This window comes from Eublepharis macularius, chromosome 13 (assembly GCF_028583425.1).
Source record: "Eublepharis macularius isolate TG4126 chromosome 13, MPM_Emac_v1.0, whole genome shotgun sequence".
NCBI classification, from domain to species: Eukaryota; Metazoa; Chordata; class Lepidosauria; order Squamata; family Eublepharidae; genus Eublepharis; species Eublepharis macularius.
In genome coordinates, this window is record NC_072802.1 from 56,841,783 (window position 1) to 56,861,488 (window position 19,706).

Here is a 19,706-nt window from a genome sequence, read left to right on the forward strand (position 1 = left end):
ATCTCAGGTGGATCCAAGCCACAACATAAATAGCTTTATGAAATGGGTACTACATTTCTTCTCTAAGGAGGTCAGGCTGGAATAATAACAACAACAGTGTGCTTATATATTGCCCTTGTGGACAGATTAGTGCCGCACTCCGAGCGGTGAACAAAGTCAATGTTACTATTATTGCCGCAATACAGCTAGGGAGCTGAGGCTGAGAGGAGTGGTGTACCCAAGGCGACCTGCTGAGTTCGTGGTAGGAGTGGAAGGTGAACTAGCAGAATGCTGATTTGGAACCCAACCACTTAACCACTATGTTAAAACAGCATGCAGGATTCTTGCTGTCACCACCATTTTGTCTTCACAACAACCCTGTGAAGGAGGTTAGGGTGAGAGACAATAATTGGCCCATCCTCTGGTGAGAATCATCGCTGACCACAGAGCTGAACACAGGACTACCCAATCTATCTACTACTCCATACAATATTGAAAATTGCCATCATACGGAGCATGGCTTCTAAGTACATAAAAGGAGCCTTGCTAAATGAGTTCAAAGGCCAGCAACTTGCTTCCGCATCCTGAGGATAACAGCCATCCCTTCCTTTTTCTCTGCATCAACTGTCATTTAAAGGTATCCTGCTTCTTCATATGGAGGCTCCATTTAGGCGTGGTGCCAAATTGCTGTTGGATATATCTTCCCAGTCCTCTTTTTTAAATCATCAAAGCCACTTGCCTATCTTGTGGCCAACACCAAACCTTGTGACAATAAGTTCTATAAGTGAATTATGTGCTGTGGAGGGAGTAATATTTTTATCTTTCCTAAATTGATTTAATTGGGTATGCCTGTGTACCAGTTTTATGAGAGTGCAAAGTTTCCATCTAAGGTGCAGTGCAAATTGTAATCAAAATGCACATGCATAGAAAAGTCCAGGTGCTGTATATTAATAAAGAAAATAATATGGCACAGAACATAGGATAAGATGTTACAGAAGCAATGTTGACAATCTGTCAACATCCTGCAGAATTGTATGGCAGAAAAGGAGAAGACACAATAAACAGATATAGTGCAGATTTGTAATCTGCCCTCAAATTCTAAGAACTGTATGCAGGAAGCATATATTTCAATCTGAATTCCATGCTTGTCTAAATGAAAACTAATAGTAACCAGGGCTTTTTTTTCAGCGGGAACACAGTGGAACGGAGTTCCGGCACCTCTCATGTCTGGTCCCCCGTCCCCCCCTGGATTTCCAGACAGAGATCAGTTCCCTTGGAAGAAATGGCCATTTTGTAAGGGGGGCCGTGTGTTTCTCCCTCATTTCCCTCTTGAGAGTTCCACCAACTCTTTTCTCAGAAAAAAGCCCTGATAGTAACTGTCCAGAGACAATCAGTAAGATCACTGCAAGAGGGTCAAACTGATTTCTCTATTAATGGTTCAGACATCCATGTGCTGATTGAGGAAGTTCACCTTTACAGTCAAAGGAATGGTCCAGTGCTTTGGGCTTAATGTATAAGAAACTATCTGAGCATAGAAAAAGCTTTGCTGCCTGCACATTCACTTTGGTGTTTTCTTGTCAGAAACATATTCTGTACAGGATAAGCCATTGGTACAAAATCTGTGGCTATCCTGTGTTTCTCAGGCTACGATGAATATGAGACTGCATCTCGCATGATCACTCCAGTTAGAAATGGATGCTGAGCAAGGGGGTGAGCAATGAGAAGCTGAAATTGCAAGCAGCTTTCCAACATGGCTGGTCTTAGCAACAATTTCCACAGAGCAGTAACTCAGAATGCTATTCGCCTGCCTATGCCAATGTTACAGGCTAAGTAGGGATCCCACAAAACAGAATGATTTTTCTGGACTCTGGGCAAATGGGCTCAGAATGACCAGCCCGGTTCCTTGTGAAGCTGATACCCTTTAAAGGATCAGAGTCAGGTAAGGTGCTATTAGACTGTGGTGCTCAACGTGCTTTGGAACAGCTAACAGGACTTTCATCTTCAGGTCCCAGAGGTTACTAGGTAAGTATATCACTTTTTTAAAAATCCATTAACGACAGCTTCTTTGGAAATGGAAAATGTTTCCGTCTAGCAAATGCAGCCGTTGTAGTCCCATTGGCGCCTCTCTTCCAATATGGAATGCACGTCAAGGATCTCTCTCGGCCATGAAGTGGTGTTGGGTTTTTGTACAGCTGTGTGTCACTGTGGGTTGTCTTCGGAGGAGGGACCCACCTGACCGTCACTGGTAAGTCACTGCATTTCTCTTGAATCTTTCTTTCTCACCTGCAATTTTTTGGAAAATTTCATGATTTTTGCCTCTTTTCTCTGTCTGACTCAAAATGGACCTCAGGAATTCTCTCCTTCTATCCCCATTGACTCTTTCATTGGAACTGGATTTTCCAGCATAACCAGACTGCCAGAGTAGGATGTTCCACTATGTTTTTCTCCCTGGTCCTTTGAATTTGAAAGAGAGCCTGCAGGAATAAAAATCAAGGTTTTCCTCCACATTCATGGGGATAGGTCAATGGGCATAAAATCTGGAAATCTCTTTTGGGGCGAAATTCAGACTCTGGCATAAGCTTTCCTGGTGGCAGAATACTGAATAGTGGTCTAGAATCATGCCTTTGAGCTGTGGTACTCTTAAATAGCCAACATCATTTAGGGATTGCAAATCTGGCCCATATGGCAAGCTTCTAATTCTAATTCTATCTTTCAGTTACTAGACTTCCTAGATGAATATAACATTAGAATAAAATTAAGTATTGGCCTTTATGAAATTATGGCAATCCAAATCAGCCGCCTGTCAGTCTCTTTAAAAACATTACTGAGAGTTCACAGATTTTATTTGATTGACGCAGGGAGAAGTAAAATTGAGTTAAACATTTTGAGATAGACTCACCAAAACTCAAAGGAAGCTGGGCTCTATTTGGAATATCTATTTTGAAAATCACAGTCTACGACTGCAAATCACAATCACTGGATGGGACCAATCCGGAATAAATAGGTTGATCATTGCAGCCTTAGAACAGGGTGGTAACTCTAGGGGTAAATTCCAAAAGAGCAGCAATGTTAGTTTATTATAAGAAATCCACAACTGTCGAAAGAAAGAAAGAAAGAAAGAAAGAAAGAAAGAAAGAAAGAAAGAAAGAAAGAAAGAAAGAAAGAAAGAAAGAAAGAAAGAAAGAAAGAAAGAAAGAAAGAAAGAAAGAAAGAAAGAAAGAAAGGTCTAGCCTACTTTGTCAAGTTGCAAACAACTTATGGGAACCCCAACAAGGGGCTTTCCGATTAAATGAGAAGCAGAGGGGGTTCACCAGTGCCTTCCTCTGCAAAGTCTTCCTTGATGGTCGGCCATCCAAGTACTGACCATGCTTCGCTTCCGAGATCGGGCTATACCATGCCGCCTTCCCTCCCCTATTTCACCTAATTCTATGTCATTCATACATGGCTTTTGTCCATGGAGGTCTCATCCTCAGCCTAGCCTTTTTGGCGGCCAATGGGAACCCTTTCCTGAACCCAATGCATACTGTATTGCTTGCCAGGTTAGACAGAGAGAGACTTTTTTATCCATATGATTGGCTGAGGTCCATGTCTATGTGCAGGAATAGTAGTAAGGAGAAGGTTACATGAAGAAAGATTTGGTGTCTTGCATGTTTACAACTGTGCTTTTTCTAGCTTGCTATTCCTTCATTCAATTGCATATCTTACACAGTTATAGGGAAGAAACAACCCAGTGGCTTGAATCTGTAAACCAACCAGTATTTATTAGTTTATATCACAATATTGGGTATATCAGTCAGTACAGTGATTCCTCCTCTTACTGTCTAAAATGGTATCGTCCAACACTGGACTTCCATGTCCCTCTGTCCCAAATTCAGAGCCACCTCAGAGCCTTAAGTCTTGGTTTTCATCTTGATGAGACAATAAACCCGTTTCTGGACTGTACTATTTCTGACTGCAGGTGGAGATTCATGTGCCTGAATGTACCACCATGTCCTGAAAACTTCTCTGCATATAAAGAAGCATATAAGGGATTAGAGTTCTTATGTAGCCTTCTTCCTGGCATTCTTTTTTTATGTGCATCAATCTTTGTGTGTGTGTGTGTGTGTGTGTGAGATGGGATTATGCATAGGTCAGATGTTAGGAATCTCATATGCTATGACAATTAGTTGAAATTATGGTTGGTATAAAGTATTTGCCTCAAAGGCCTGCAGTTCTGAAGAGTTAAAGAACTCTTGAGGTCAATGTTGTGATCCAAAAACATTCAAATGCAGCAGAAGTCTGAATTTGACAACTGTTGTGCTGAAAAAATTACTAGAAGTAGCAGGTTCGACACAGCCAGTTGCTTGTTGGGACCTGGAGGGGAGCAAAATCGGCCAAAGGGCTTTGTTTCTCCTTCTCCCCGACAAGTAATGGGTGTTATGGGACCCTGAGTGTGGCGGTTCTCTTTCGGCCTCCCCAAAAACAACCTTAAGCACATAAGCCTTCTGCTTGACATTTTTGATGGGTATAAATATTTTCTTTAGGGTGGGGGGAGCTCTTTTATCATGCGATTTCTCACAGTCTGAAGTGGTACAGTCCCAGCACACGTTTTCCACCCTATTGCAAACTGAGACAAAACAGCCTGCGTTGGTGTGAATGGAAAGGTAGTTTTTTTGCTGTCTCCTTTGCTATGACAAGTTAATGTAAATGATCACTGGCTATAAGGTAATTGGTGGGGGGGCACTGAATTCCAAGGCATGCACCCCCAAAAGTTCAAAAGCAGCAGAAGGCAAAACTTCAGGACTGCCCTGCTGCAGAGATTAGCAATGCAGCTTCACTGATTGCTCATTGGGAACTGGAGAAAAGTGAAGTTGATCTGAGCCAGGCTAACCAATAAGTGAAGCCTTGGTATCATTTCTTTCCCACACACACACCCCATCGTGGCATTAATGGGTGGGTCCAATACCATAAAAGATTGTTGTACGATTTGTTAGACAGATAAAATGAATGGGTTGGATTTTTTAAAAAAATCTGGTTGGCTCAATGCATTTAAGAGTGGTTTAAATGGCCAAAATCAGCAAATGCAACTTTTTTGTGACACAGAGTTAAACATGGGATCATTCACGCTAACTGCTTCCAATCAAACCCTCATTCAAAGAATTCAAACTGTGCTGTGATCACTGGGTCTTATTTGCAAAAGTGATCAGTGGCAACTTCACACTCAGTTTCACCAGCTGAATTTTTTTAGCATAATTAAGCATGGTTAGGTTTTGGTGCATTGTGGCACACAGCGTGGCATTCTGATAAGCTTGCATTGTGTAAGTTCCTTTCTAATCCTCAGGTTTAGAAAACCAGAAGAGGAAAAAGACTGGTGGGGGGGGGAGGATTTTCAATGGTCACTGAGGGACAGGTTGATATTATAAACACTTCTATGTTCCTTCATCAGGACTCTTATACTGTCTTGTTTCTTCTGTCCTCCTCTCATCTCCCTCTACAACAAGGAACCCAAAGATCTGCTCCTAGGGCTTCGTTAATTATTCATTCTATTAATTTCAACAGAAATAGAGCAGAGACACTAATACTGATCAGACTACAAAGAGGCTTAGCTGGATTGTGCCCAAAGAATTCGCTCCACAAATCAGTTGGATCAGAATGAGTAGTGTTTAAGCAGATTTAAGCTGCAACCATTTAAATCCAGTGCTTTGTTTTTTTCTGAAATAGTTTGGGATGTTTTACAGTTCTTACCTTCCAAAAACTGGAATATTGTTTCACATCCCCAATTTCCTGACCAATGGTAAGTTCAAGGCTACATTTTCCAGCAATCTCGCCTTGTTGCTTCTCTTTAGCAACTGAAATTCAGAGGTATACTGCCTTTGAACAAGGAGATCTCATTTAGTCATTGTGGCTAATAGACATTGATGGAAATTATTCTCCACAAAGATCCAGAGGAGTTAGCCATGTTAGTCTGTAGTCACAAAATAGTAAAGAGTCCAGTAGCACTTTTAAGACTAACCAAGTTGATTGTAGCATAAGCTTTTGAGAACCACAATTCTCTTTGTCAGATACATGATGAAGAGAACTGTGGTTCTCAAAAGCTTATGCTACAATAAAGTTGGTAAGTCTTAAAGGTGCTACTGGAACCTTTACTATTCTACACAAAGTTATCTAGTCCTCCTTTAAAACCACCGAAGCTAGTGACCATCACCATATCCAGTGAAAGTGGTGGCCACAACCTAATCACATGATGTATAAAGAAATATGGGCTGTTTTCACACGTGCCCCAGGAGATCACGCAAAGTCACAGCATGAAGCGTCTTCCTAGCATGATCTCCCAGCACGATCCCCTTTAACGGCCCGATGACATCAGAAAAAGGGCCATTAAAGGGGATCGTGCCAGGAAATCGCACTAGGAGGACACTTTTATGCTGTGAGTTTCGCGTGATCTTCTGGGCTCATGGCTGTGTGAAAATGGCCATGGTTTTGTCTGTTCTAAGGCTAGTTCTTATCAACAACAAGACAGAGGACAAATGCTGATTCACATGTGAAAACGGTCTAAGCCACTCTTCTGCCCTTCGCCCCCTCCTATTTACCTGTCTCTTCTTCTGCCCCTCTATCCAGTTGGTGCCCAGTATGGTGACTGTAGGTAGGTCTCCTGAAATCGTAACTGCACATTAGGAACAACAGTTTAACCAAAAAGGAGCAGAGGCGGAACATGCTGGGAAATAGTTGTCCCAATTTTTCTTCTCCTGAAATTGTGCCCCAAATCTGCTGCCTGAGACTTTCAGTCCTCCTTATGCCTCAGTGGGATACATTATTAAGATAACCAGTTTTCTTGGTAGCTTTCCCATATGGTACGTGTTCACATTATAACATCAAGATGTGAACAAGCTACTGGGGAAAAAACAGGCCCAGAATATTTTGTCTTAGAGATATGGGAATAACACCATACCAATTTCCAAAAGGTTGCTAATGTTATAAATACATGCACTATAAAAGAAATCCTTCATCTTATCAGAGTCCAAAAAAACTGAATCAGAAACTGATAAACTCTGTAATGGGGCACTGGGGATCTCCCTCCGAAGCTCTTTGGCTGAACATTGATAAGTTTCATATCTGCAACAGGGAGTTCTGGGAGATTCCCTGCAGTATTTCTTAGATCAGGTTTGTGTCCAATGAAAGCGCCAACTTTCAGGTGCCCAGGCAAATTCAGGGGAAAGGCCTTGGCTTCTGTGCTCTGTTTCTTGGCCCTCCAGGGCAACTGGTAGGCCACCTTGTGAAACAGGACGCTGCACTGGATGGACCCCTGCTCTCTTCCAGCCGGGCTCTTCTGATGCCATGACTCATGTTCTCATCCCTCCGCCCTTTGCTATATCAGACTAATATGGCTAACCCTCTCCAATGTTCCTTACAGGTCAGCCACCATCACCTCCCACAGTGCACCTCTTCCCTCCATCAAAAGAAGAGATACAAAGTAAACACAAGGCCACCTTGCCATGTTTGGTGGATGGCTTCATGCCATCTGCAATCCAGGTCAGCTGGCTGGTTGATGGCTCCCCAATCTCTAGAGGTGTGGAGACGACCAAGCCGACAAAGCACAACGATAAGTACATGGCCAGCAGTTACCTGACTCTGGATGCCTCCGACTGGGAGAGCCATGAAAGTTACACATGCAAGGTGACACACGAAGGGTCCGACTACCGGAAGACGGTGAACCGTTCGCAGTGTTAAGAACTCTGCTGCATGCAGGGCTTTGCTGCATCCTGAATCTCAGTTGTGTAAGGAGGAAAATTACAGATGGGCCATGCAACCTGCTCTTTCCCTTTTTTCCGCTCTCCCCAGTTTTCCTTCTCTACTCCCCCCAATTTCCAAAATCTTTCCCTCCCCCCACCCTGCTTCATAGGCTCCTTTGTTATTTTTAATGAATAATAAAAGCAGAATCGTGCAATCTTGCTGTCTCTGTATAGATTCTCTCCAGTGGCAATTTTAAAAAAAGATTGTTAGAGGACATCTGTCAGTCAATAAAACAATGCTTTATCATGTCATTTTTGTACGTTGAATCATTTTTCCAGCACCATTGCCAACCTGAATGTCACTAGGCTACGCCAAACTTTTAGAGAATGTTTCCTGGGGCTCCTTTCTGTATAAAAATTGTAGAAACTAGCGTAAAGGGTTTAGCTGGAGGTGTTTCTTGGAGAATCTGATGGAATCAGATTGCATAAAGGTCTCAATAATTTGTTTGGGTGTTGAAGATATGTTTGTGTGGCCTTTCAGCAGAAGTGTTCTTGAGGCATTGCACTTAACAGCAATAATTTAATTCAAACCATCAAGTCAGTAGAAAGAGAGCACCCAGCAATTTAAAAAGCACCACAGTGCAGTAAATTGCAATCAGCGCTTATCAAAATGTAAGGAAATGCCCAGGCAAATAAAAGCGTCTTCATCTGGAACCTAAAACTCAAAAGGGTAGACCACAGTAAACAGATGCAGGCAGAGATGTCCGCAGACAGGACGCCACCATCCAAAAGACCCTGCCTCTAGCGGCCTCCCACCTTACTTCAGCAAGTGTGGGCATACTCAAGGCTTCCTCCAGAGATGAGGAAGCTGGCCAGGTTTATATACTGGAGCAGACAGCAACTTACTCATTCTCATCTCCTCCATTTTTCCCCTCACAACAAACCCTGTGAGTTAAGTTAGGCAGAGAGTGTAACTAGCTAAAGATCACCCAGTGAGCTTCCATGTCATAGCGAGGAATCGAACTGAACCAAACTTATCTATCTCTCTAGCCCCTGTACCACACTGGCTTTTCATGAACTTGACCCTCAGATTTTTTTTAGAGATATGAACTGGCATTGCGCAATGAATTTCTGGCACTAGGTTTTGGACAAAAGATAAAGCCTTGGGAATGAGTAGAAGCAGAAGAGTCTGTTGCTACAAATACAAGTTTACACCTTTGTATTCTGCATTAATTAAGTGTAAAACTACATAACATAATAATAAAGTGCTGCCAAGTTACTCATCAGCTCTGTATTTAAAACCACTTGGCTCTATAAAAGGTGCCCCTGAAAGGTGCAATGCCATTTATCTTGTTTTATTATTATTATTATAAAACTGATGTTTGTTTCATTTTGTTCCTTCTTCCTCCAAGGAGATTTATAATTTATTCAGAACATTTATCTTATTTAATGGGGTCTTTGTAATTTTTGACCACCTATGCCTATACACAATAAAGACTTAACTGAACAGAACATTTATAAGAGTTCCACCCCCCCCCCCCCAATTCTGTCCAAAAAATGAATTTTCAATGTGTATTACAATATTAAAAGACACAATATCAAGTAAAAAAGACATAAGTCAAAAAGGCAGCCCCTTATTTCATCTTTCATAAATATCATTAAGAAGCCCAGATTTTTTTTAAAAAAAAATTAAGCTGTCATCCACTAAACAGCCGCATGGCCTGCAAAAGCCGTTGGGAGAAGATCGCCTTTTGCATGCAGTGGGATCCCAGCAAAGAGGGAAAGAGCCAAATCCCTTTCAGGAGGGAGATCCAGAAGCACAGAAAGGCTACAGAGAAGGTCACTGTGGGCCAAGCAAGAAAGTGATGAATTACACTTGAATGACAAGTAAACAGACTCACATGCGGGGCCACCGCCCATGTGACCATTTTCACCAAGGGCAATTTAAACTTTAAAAAACTCCCTCCTTGTTCCAGCTGACACAAAGTGACATAATTGTGCGGTCTTGAGTTCCACCACCTCTTTTCCCAGAAAAAAAAGCCCTGCTCACACGTATTCCTCCCTGTTCACTTGCGCTCCACTTAACACTCCACTCGATTACATAGTGAACAGTGGAGTGCAAGTGGAGCGCAAGTGAACAGGGAGGAATGCATGCAACCCCCTCTCCTGTGCTCTCAATGGGGCTAGCATGCAGAGAAAGGCCACTTCCGGTGATGATCTCAATCACCCCTCCTTTCATCCTGGGTATCTCCAAGGATTTCAGGAGAAGTAGCTGTTCCTTCCCCGTGTATGACAAGCTTGTTAAATCCCCCTTTTTACATAAGGGTTAAAAATTCCACACACTTCCCTTCCTTTGTCTTCAGCTTCCTAGATAGAAAAAAAGAATACTGGATATACAAACTTTTAGCCAAACATATATCCTGGATATACAACTTAGATCCCCCTTCTCGCTGCAGATCTCTGACCCTTCCCCCCAAGATTTTCCTAGGGATCCCTTGTTCCGCAGCTGAGAACCAGTTGGGGGCTGTAGCAGGAATAGGCAATAGGGTTCCCAACCTCCAAGTAGAGCTTGGAGATCCCCTGGAATTACAATCAATCTCCTGACAATAGAGATCGGTTCCCATGGGAAAAAAGGCTCCTTTGGCTCTATGGCACTATACCACACTGAGGACCCTCCCCTCACCAAACCCCTCCCTCTCCAAGCTCCACCTCCAAATCTCCAGGAGTTTCCTGACCCAGAACTGTCAACCCTAGGGGCCAAGCTACAATGACACTTGAACAGCAAGTGTATTTCTCCCTGTTCACTTGCCCTCCACTCGATCCACTTGCCGTTCAAGTGTCATTCGTCACTTGTAGCTTGGCCCTAGGAGGCAGGCAATCAAGTCCCACTCCACAAATAGGAGGGGTTTTTATCTGCAGAAATCTCAGGTGGATCCAAGCCACAACATAGATAGCTTTATGAAATGGGTACTACATTTCTTCTCTAAGGAGGTCAGGCTGGAATAATAACAACAACAGTGTGCTTATATATTCCCCTTGTGGACAGATTAGTGCCGCACTCCGAGCGGTGAACAAAGTCAGTGTTACTATTATCCCCACAATACAGCTAGGGAGCTGAGGCTGAGAGGAGTGGCGTACCTAAGGACACCTGCTGAGTTCGTGGTAGGCGTGGAAGGTGAAGTAGCAGAATGCTGATTTGGAGCCCAACCACTTAACCACTATGGGTCGAGCTACAAGTGATAAATGACACCTGCCTGTCAAGTGAACAGACTCGTGTATTCCTCCCTATTCACTTGCCAGGCAAGTGTCATTTGTCACTTGTAGCTTGACCCTATGTTACAACAGCTCTATGCTACAGCATGCAGGATTCTTACTGTCACCACCATTTTGTCTTCACAACAACCTTTTGAAGTAGGTTAGGGTGAGAGACAGTGATTGGCCCATCCTCTGGCGAGAATCATCGCTGACCACAGAGCTGAACACAGGACTACCCAATCTATCTACTACTCCACACAGTATTGAAAATTGCCATCATACGAAGCATGGCTTCTAAGTACATAAAAGGAGCCTTGCTGAATGAGTTCAAAGGCCAGCAACTTGCTTCCGCATCCTGAGGATAACAGCCATCCCTTCCTTTTTCTCTGCATCAACTGCCATTTAAAGGTATCCTGCCTCTTCATATGGAGGCTCCATTTAGGCGTGGTGCCAAATTGCTGTTGAATATATCTTCCCAGTCCCCTTTTTTAAATCGTCAACGCCACCTGCATATCTTGTGGCCACCACCAAATCTTGTGACGGTAAGTTTTATAAGTGAATTATGTGCTGCAGAGGCCTAATATTTTTATCTTTCCTAAATTGATTTAATTGGGTATGCCTGTGTACCAGTTTTATGAGAGTGCAAAGTTTCCATCTAAGGTGCAGTGCAAATTGTAATCAAAATGCACATGCATAGAAAAGTCCAGGTGCTGTATATTAATAAAGACAATAATATGGCACAGAACATAGGAGAAGACTTACAGAAGCAATGTCGACAATCTGTCAACGTCCTGCAGAAGTGTATGGCAGAAAAGGAGAAGACACAATAAACAGATATAGTGCAGATTTGTAATCTGCCCTCAAATTCTAAGAACTGTATGCAGGAAGCATATATTTCAATCGAATTCCATGCTAGTCTAGATGAAAACTAATAGTAACCAGGGCTTTTTTTCAGCAGGAACGCAGTGGAACGGAGTTCCGGCACCTCTCATGTCTGGTAGCCCCGCCCCCCGGATTTCCAGACAGAGATCAGTTCCCTTGGAAGAAATGGCCATTTTGTAAGGGGGCCCATGTGTTTCTCCCTCATTTCCCTCTTGAGAATTCCACCACCCCTTTTCTCAGAAAAAAGCCCTGATAGTAACTGTCCAGAGACAAACAGTAAGATCACTGCAAGAGGGTCAAACTCATTTCTCTACTAATGGTTCAGACATCCCTGCGCTGATTGAGGAAGTTCACCTTTACAGTCAAAGGAATGGTCCAGTGCTTTGGGCTTAATGTATAGGAAACTATCTGAGCATAGTAAAAGCTTTGCTGCCTGCACATTCACTTTGGTGTTTTCTTGTCAGAAACATATTCTGTACAGGATAAGCCATTGGTACAAAATCTGTGGCTATCCTGTGTTTCTCAGGCTACGATGAATATGAGACTGCATCTCGCATGATCACTCCAGTTAGAAATGGATGCTGAGCAAGGGGATGAGCAATGAGAAGCTGAAATTGCAAGCAGCTTTCCAACATGGCTGGTCTTAGCAACAATTTCCACAGAGTAGTAATGTAGAATGCTATTAGCCTGCCTATGCCAATGTTACAGGCTAAGTAGGGATCCCACAAAACAGAATGATTTTTCTGGACTCTAGGCAAATGGGCTCAGAATGACCAGCCCGGTTCCTTGTGAAGCTGATAACCTTTAAAGGATCAGAGTCAGGTAAGGTGCTATTAGACTGTGGTGCTCAACGTGCTTTGGAACAGCTAACAGGACGTTCATCTTCAGGTCCCAGAGGTTGCTAGGTAAGTGTATCACTTTTTTAAAAATCCATTAACGATAGCTTCTTTGGAAATGGAAAATGTTTCCATCTAGCAAATGCTGCCGTTGTAGTCCCATTGGTGCCTCTCTTCCAATATGGAATGCACGTCAAGGATCTCTCTCGGCCATGAAGTGGTGTTGGGTTTTTGTACAGCTGTGTGTCACTGTGGGTTGTCTTCGGAGGAGGGACCCAGCTGACCGTCACTGGTAAGTCACTGCATTTCTCTTGAATCTTTCTTTCTCACCTGTAATTTTTTGGAAAATTTCATGATTTTTGCCTCTTTTCTCTGTCTGACTCAAAATGGACCTCAGGATTTCTCTCCTTCTATCCCCATTGACTCTTTCATTGGAACTGGATTTTCCAGCATAACCAGACTGCCAGAGTAGGATGTTCCACTATATTTTTCTCCCTGGTCCTTTGAATTTGAAAGAGAGCCTGCAGGAATAAAAATCAAGGTTTTCCTCCACATTCATGGGGATAGGTCAATGGGCATAAAATCTGGAAATCTCTTTTGGGGATAAATTCAGACTCTGGCATAAGCTTTCCTGGTGGCAATATTGGGTACATCAGTCAGTACAGTGATTCCTCCTCTTACTGTCTAAAATGGTACAGTCCAACACTGGCCTTCCATGTCCCTCTGTCCCAAATTCAGAGCCACCTCATTGCAGACAAGCAAGTCTGATGAAGACCATCTATTTCAGCCTTAAGTCTTGGTTTTCATCTTGATGAGACAATAAACCCGTTTCTGGACTGTACTATTTCTGACTGCAGGTGGAGATTCATGTGCCTGAATGTACCACCATGTCCTGAAAATTTCTCTGCATATAAAGAAGCATATAAGAGATTAAAGTTCTTATGTAGCCTTCTTCCTGGCATTCTTTTTTTATGTGCATCAATCTTTGTGTGTGTGTGTGTGTGTGAGATGGGATTATGCATAGGTCAGATGTTAGGAATCTCATATGATATGACAATTAGTTGAAATTATGGTTGGTATAAAGTATTTGTCTCAAAGGCCTGCAGTTCTGAAGAGCTAAAGAACTCTTGAGGTCAATGTTGTGATCCAAAAACATTCAAACGCAGCAGAAGTCTGAATTTGACAACTGTTGTGCTGAAAAAATTACTAGAAGTAGCAGGTTCAACACAGCTGGTTGCTTGTTGGGACCTGGAGGGGAGCAAAATGGGCTAAAGGGCTTTGTTTCTTCTTTTCCCTGGCAAGTAATGGGTGACATGGGACCCTGGGTGTGGCAGTTCTCTTTCGGCCTCCCCAACAACAACCTTAAACACATCTGGGCAGGGGAGGGAGATACTTGAATGGAAACTAGTATAAATAAAATAAATATGTTTTTAAATCTCAATTATTGGTAAGATGGTTCGATATCATAATTATGTGATAGATACGATTAACTTCTTTTATTGGACCACTGTCCTCATTTAATACACTACCTCACTTGTTCTTTTAAAGGAATAAGGTCTGATTCTCTTGACCAGTTTTACATGCTGCTGTCACACATCCAAGATTTATTAATTTAAAAATTCAGTTTTTAGTGGCTGTGACACAGAAACAGATTTGTGTGTGTGCCATGTTATTGATTCTGTTCACAGACCACCACCAAACATGTCCTAAGAAATCTTCAAAAAAGGCGGTTGAACCAATGTGTGTTCTGTTGAGACCAAAACATGGTCTCGGTTATTCACAGAATCCATTCAGCAGTTATAAATCCAGCGCATGGCAGGGTGTGATTATAGCCAGTAAACAGTGAATATGTTGAATTCATCCAAAATATGAAAAACCAAAAAGGTTGTGTGAAGTCTGATAGTGATCAGAAGAACCCTCATATAGTTCTGACCATTCTCTTATGTTTATGATAACATATTAACATATTATTTTCAATATCTAACTTTGGAAGGTTGGTCAAGTACAAAGGTGACCTTTCTGGGCATGGTTCCAATGGGAACCCAATTGAAAATACTGTTTGATAAACAAGAGCATTGCCTAAGGGCCAAGCTACACATGACGAATGACACTTGAACAGCAAGTGTATTTCTCCCTGTTCACTTGCCCTCCACTCAATCCACTTGCCGTTCAAGTGTCATTCGTCATGTGTAGCTTGGCCCTAAGACTCTCATAATTTCCACAGAGCCTTCTGCAGGTGTCTAAAGAAGAGAGGTCTGACTCTGGAAAGCTTACACTCTGAAAATCTTATTGGTCTCTAAGGGCCAAGCTACAAGTGATGAATGACACTTGAATGGCAAGTGAACAGACTCAGGGCCAAGCTACAAGTGACGAATGACACTTGAATGGCAAGTGTATTTCTCCCTGTTCACTTGCCCTCCACTCAATCCACTTGCCATTCAAGTGTCATTCGTCACTTGTAGCTTGGCCCTCACATGCATTCCTCCCTGTTCACTTGTGCTCCACTTGCCCTCCATGAAAAGGACAAGTGGAGGGCAAGTGAACAGGGAGGAATACAGGGCCAAGCTACAAGTGATGAATGACACTTGAATGGCAAATGGATTGAGTGGAATGCAAGTGGACAGGGAGAAATACACTTGCCGTTCAAGTGTCATTCGTCACTTGTAGCTTGGCCCACAGAGTCTGTTCACTTGCCGTTCAAGTGTCATTCGTCACTTGTAGCTTGGCCCTAAGGTGTCACCGACCGGACTCAAATCCTGCTGTTTACTGCAGACCAACATGGCTGACCACTTAAACTAACTTCTGCAGCTGAAGACCTTCCAGAATTGCTAGGCATCCTTTGTTTTCATGGATTAGGCTATTTAAGGAAATATCCCTTATTCCAGGAGATGTTAGGACATAATGGACATTTCCAATATTCTTTCTGTTTATTACTTTATCCTGTATTTAAGATGTCCATTATTATTTGAAATTGTAGAGTCTGGAATACTTTCTGAGTGTAATGCTGTCTAAGGACCAAGCTACACATGACGAATGACACTTGAACGGCAAGTGTATTTCTCCCTGTTCACTTGCCCTCCACTCAATCCACTTGCCGTTCAAGTGTCATTCGTCATGTGTAGCTTGGCCCTAACTGGGATCAACTGGAGGTTCCATTAACCTCCCTGGACAAACTCTCATTGAAATGTCCAGGTTAATTCTGAACTATGTCGGCGCCATCCAAACTCCTAAATGAATCAGGGTGGAAGCTATTTATTAATTTTAACAATTAAACCGGTTTCACTGAATGACTGAAACCCTTCAAAACTATTTAGCTTTCCAACGGTACAATCCTAAGAAGATTTACTCCAATCTAAGCCTGTTGATTTCAATGGGGTTAGACTGGAGTAACTTTCCATCGGATTGCACTGTAAGTGTGGGAGGTCCTGGAAATAATGCACAAGTAGGACTTAATATAACCAAAGTCTTACCAACCTAGACCCACAAAACATGTTTCTCCTGGCTTCACAAGAACCAAGGTGTTTCTGAGGATGTGCAGAGTATAGTCCCTTAACTATAAAGTAATAATGCCAACAAGGCCTTGTGCATCTCAAGTTAGAAAACAGCTCTTCTAAACTAGAGGGTGCAGCTTCCAAAGACATGCATCACTTTCTAGAGATTATACTCTGAACACAAGATGTGAACATCATTTGTACACGCAGCTTTTCATCTTGGCAGGTGCAAATCTGCAGGGATCTGCAGGCTTTAGCACTGATTTTAATTTTCAATGGATGTTTGACTTTGACTGCATTCTCAAAGGCTTTAAATACCAAACTAATAAGTAGATTCATCCCTAGAGTTACACTGTTCTATCAAATGAATAAAATGCTGAATGGACATTGAACAAAAAGTCTGAGCATTCAATCCAGGGGCATTTTTGGCTGCAAGAATCACAGAATGTTCTTGTAACTCCTGGTCTTGTGATGTCCTGCTCTCTCCATAAGTACTCAAGTCCTGGTGCTGAACTGCAGCTATTTATCAGGGCTGCATCTGCATACACTGAACAGGCTTTTTCATCTTGTCTTACAGGTCAGCCAGCAGTACCTCCAACAGTGCTTCTTTTCCCTCCATCCCCTGAAGAAAAAAGTACCAAAAACAAAGCCACACTGGTGTGTCTGATGTCTGGATTTAATCCAAGTGTGGTTCAGGTCACCTGGACAGCTGATGGCAACACGATCACAGAGGGTGTGGAGACAGCCAAACCCACCAAGCAGAATGATAAGTACATATCCAGCAGTTACCTGACTATGAGCGCCTCAGACTGGAAAAGCCACGAGGTCTACACCTGCAAGGTGACGCATCAAGGACAGATCATTGAGAAGTCGGTGAAGAGCTCAGAGTGTTCTTAAATCTTGTATGACTCAACAGCACCCCTCCTGCTAATGTCCATCAAGAAGAGATAGTCCTCCATGGGACTGAGTGTATTCCCTCTGATTTCCTCTTGATGCTAGTTGGATAAATTAAACTTGATTTCCATCCTCTGCACGTTTATCTCCCCACCTCCTCCGTGCATTTTCCCCAAGTATCTCCTTTGTATGTCAGCTTCTGATACTAGCAGATTAATAAAATTTGATACATTGAACTGGTGCCTTTTCTTTATAAAATAACTTTTCCCAACTGCTTCAAGTAAATTTTGCTAGTGCTACAAAATCTGTTTTTACCCTAATGCCCTACTTTGTTAAAATTTCCTCAATTTTATAGAAGTCAGCTCTTTGGCCCCTCAATGTCATTGGTGTACCCAAATTCTAGCATTATAAAAGAGGGGAAATCTATCCATCCACTTTCACCATGCTATGCATTGCAGAAGCAGCTTCCGTACACAGTTCATAAACAGATTGTGTGAACCTGTTCTAAGGAATCAGCCATTCAACCTCAAATGATAGTGGGTCCAAATTTATTTATTTATTTACTTTGCATTTCTATTCTATCCTCCGCACGAAGAGCTTGGAGCGGATTACAAGACGTTAAAAAACACATTACAATTTTTAATTTATACAATATAAAACAATCAAACTTTAAAAACATTTAATCATAAATATACAGTGATATACAATAAATAAAACAGCAATAAAACAGCAATTCAACTCAGCAAAGCACGGTGGAGGAACCAAAGAAGAGCCAGTTATTAACAGTGCGATCCTAAACAGATTTATACCCATCAAAGTCTGCCAACTTCAATTAACTTAGAAGGATGTAAGACTGCTTTGGATTGCAATGTGAAGGAGGGAGTCTCAATTGTTTTCTAATGAATGAAAATGAGTATCTAACAAGGTTGTTGTGAAGAAGCTTTTTGGAGGAACATTAGGATAAAAATATAACAAGAGAAGAGAGGAAGGCGGATGATAGCAAACAGGTGAAATGTATGGAAGTGAAGAAATGGATGATTGATCATATAGTATTAGACTGACATGGCAGTTTTTGTAGCCTCTCTTGTTGGATGGATTATATACAGGTCCAAGGACAGTCAGTTTATCTTGGAAGTGGGTAGGCTGAAGGCAGGATATAAGGAAGTAGACTGGAGAAAGGCCAGGGCTGGGATGAAGGCAAGTGGCCAGACATGCAGAGGAAGAAAGAGGTGGTCTGCACCAGCTAGAGGTGGTCTGTCTGCACCAGCAACAATTTCCCTGAATAAGAATTATTATTCTTCCCAATAGCACAGCACTGGCCCATCATAATCATGTTTTTGACCAGACTAGCATGAGTTTGGTCCATTATGTGAGTCTCTCAGATGGAATTACCGCAAGTCACCCTTTTGGCTAGCAGCCAGCATGCTACAGACGGTAGGAAACTATGCTAGTTCTACTCAGTTCTACTAGTTCTACATTAGTCTCTCATGGCTCATGAAAACTCCAGATATTCCATTATGAGGGATATATGGTTCTTCTGCATTAGTGGTCGGCAGGAGGCAGCTTCACATCCAAAGTCAGTCCCTAGAAGATGACACTTGCCTGTGAAGAAGAATCAGCTTACCTTGTAGCTCTCCTATCCACTCTAACCAGCCATGATACCTGCGCCCTCATCGCTTATTCATTTCATAAAGGATGAGGAAGAAACATGGAAACAATATTACGGCTACAAGCCCTGTGACCCTTATCATATGTCATACATCCATAGCCGTAGCACCATGTGCTTTCTAGAAAATTAGTGAGATCTCAGATTGACCGCTCACACACACACACACAAACACACACACACTCCTTTCGTCCATGACTTTCTGCCACCTGTCCAGAAGGAGCAGTGGGAGGTAATAAGAACAGACTATCTTGCATTCCTGACGAGAGAATATAATACATGCCAAGCTCCAGGACAATATAATGCTAAGCAGCATATATTACAGCCATTGGGGATGGGGAGAAGTCAACATGCAGAGGTTATTTCCACAGTTTGCTGCATGATCACTGGAGCTCTTGGCTCTGGAGGGAAACAAGTTGGCGTTTAGCCAGGACCTGGACTGGAGACCATTGGTGGACTTTTCTAAGTAATCAAAGTCCATCTGTGCCAAATGAGACAGCTGCTTAAATCAACTGGAAAGGCTTGTATTATTATAAAAGCAGTGAAAATAGGAGGCGCTAAAACCTACACAAACAATCCATATATTTCTCTCCTTAAATTCTAAAACGCATATTCTTTATTTTCTTTATTTTATGTTACTTCACTTGCACCCCATCCTTCTCCCCAGTGGAAATCCAAAGCAGTTTACCTTGTTTTCTCCTCCAGTTTATCCTTACAACCAGGGCTTTTTTTCTGGGAAAAGAGGTGGTGGAACTCAGTGGGTTGCCCTTGGAGAAAATGGTCACATGGCTGGTGGCCCCGCCCCCTGATTTCCAGACAGAGGGGAGTTTAGATTGACCTCCGCGTTGCTGGAGAGCAGGGGGCGGGGCCACCAGCCATGTGACCATTTTCAAGAGGTTCTGGAACTCCGTTCCCCCGCGTTCCCCCTGAAAAAAAGCCCTGCTTACAACAATCTTGTGAGGTAGGTTAGGCTGAGAAAAAGTGACTAACCCAA

General features: G+C 42.5%; 1 protein-coding gene across 1 annotated transcript; it reads left to right on the forward strand.

Moving 5' to 3' along the window:
- The first annotated feature begins 1,729 nt into the window (after positions 1-1,729).
- Positions 1,730-17,271, forward strand: LOC129340998 (immunoglobulin lambda-1 light chain-like). Its single transcript, XM_054995866.1, has 5 exons — positions 1,730-1,809; positions 2,172-2,224; positions 7,370-7,685; positions 12,901-12,953; positions 16,730-17,271. Exons 1-5 carry the CDS (start codon positions 1,730-1,732, stop codon positions 17,047-17,049), a joined length of 822 nt encoding a protein of 273 aa, XP_054851841.1. The 3' UTR covers positions 17,050-17,271.
- The last annotated feature ends 2,435 nt before the right edge of the window (positions 17,272-19,706 follow it).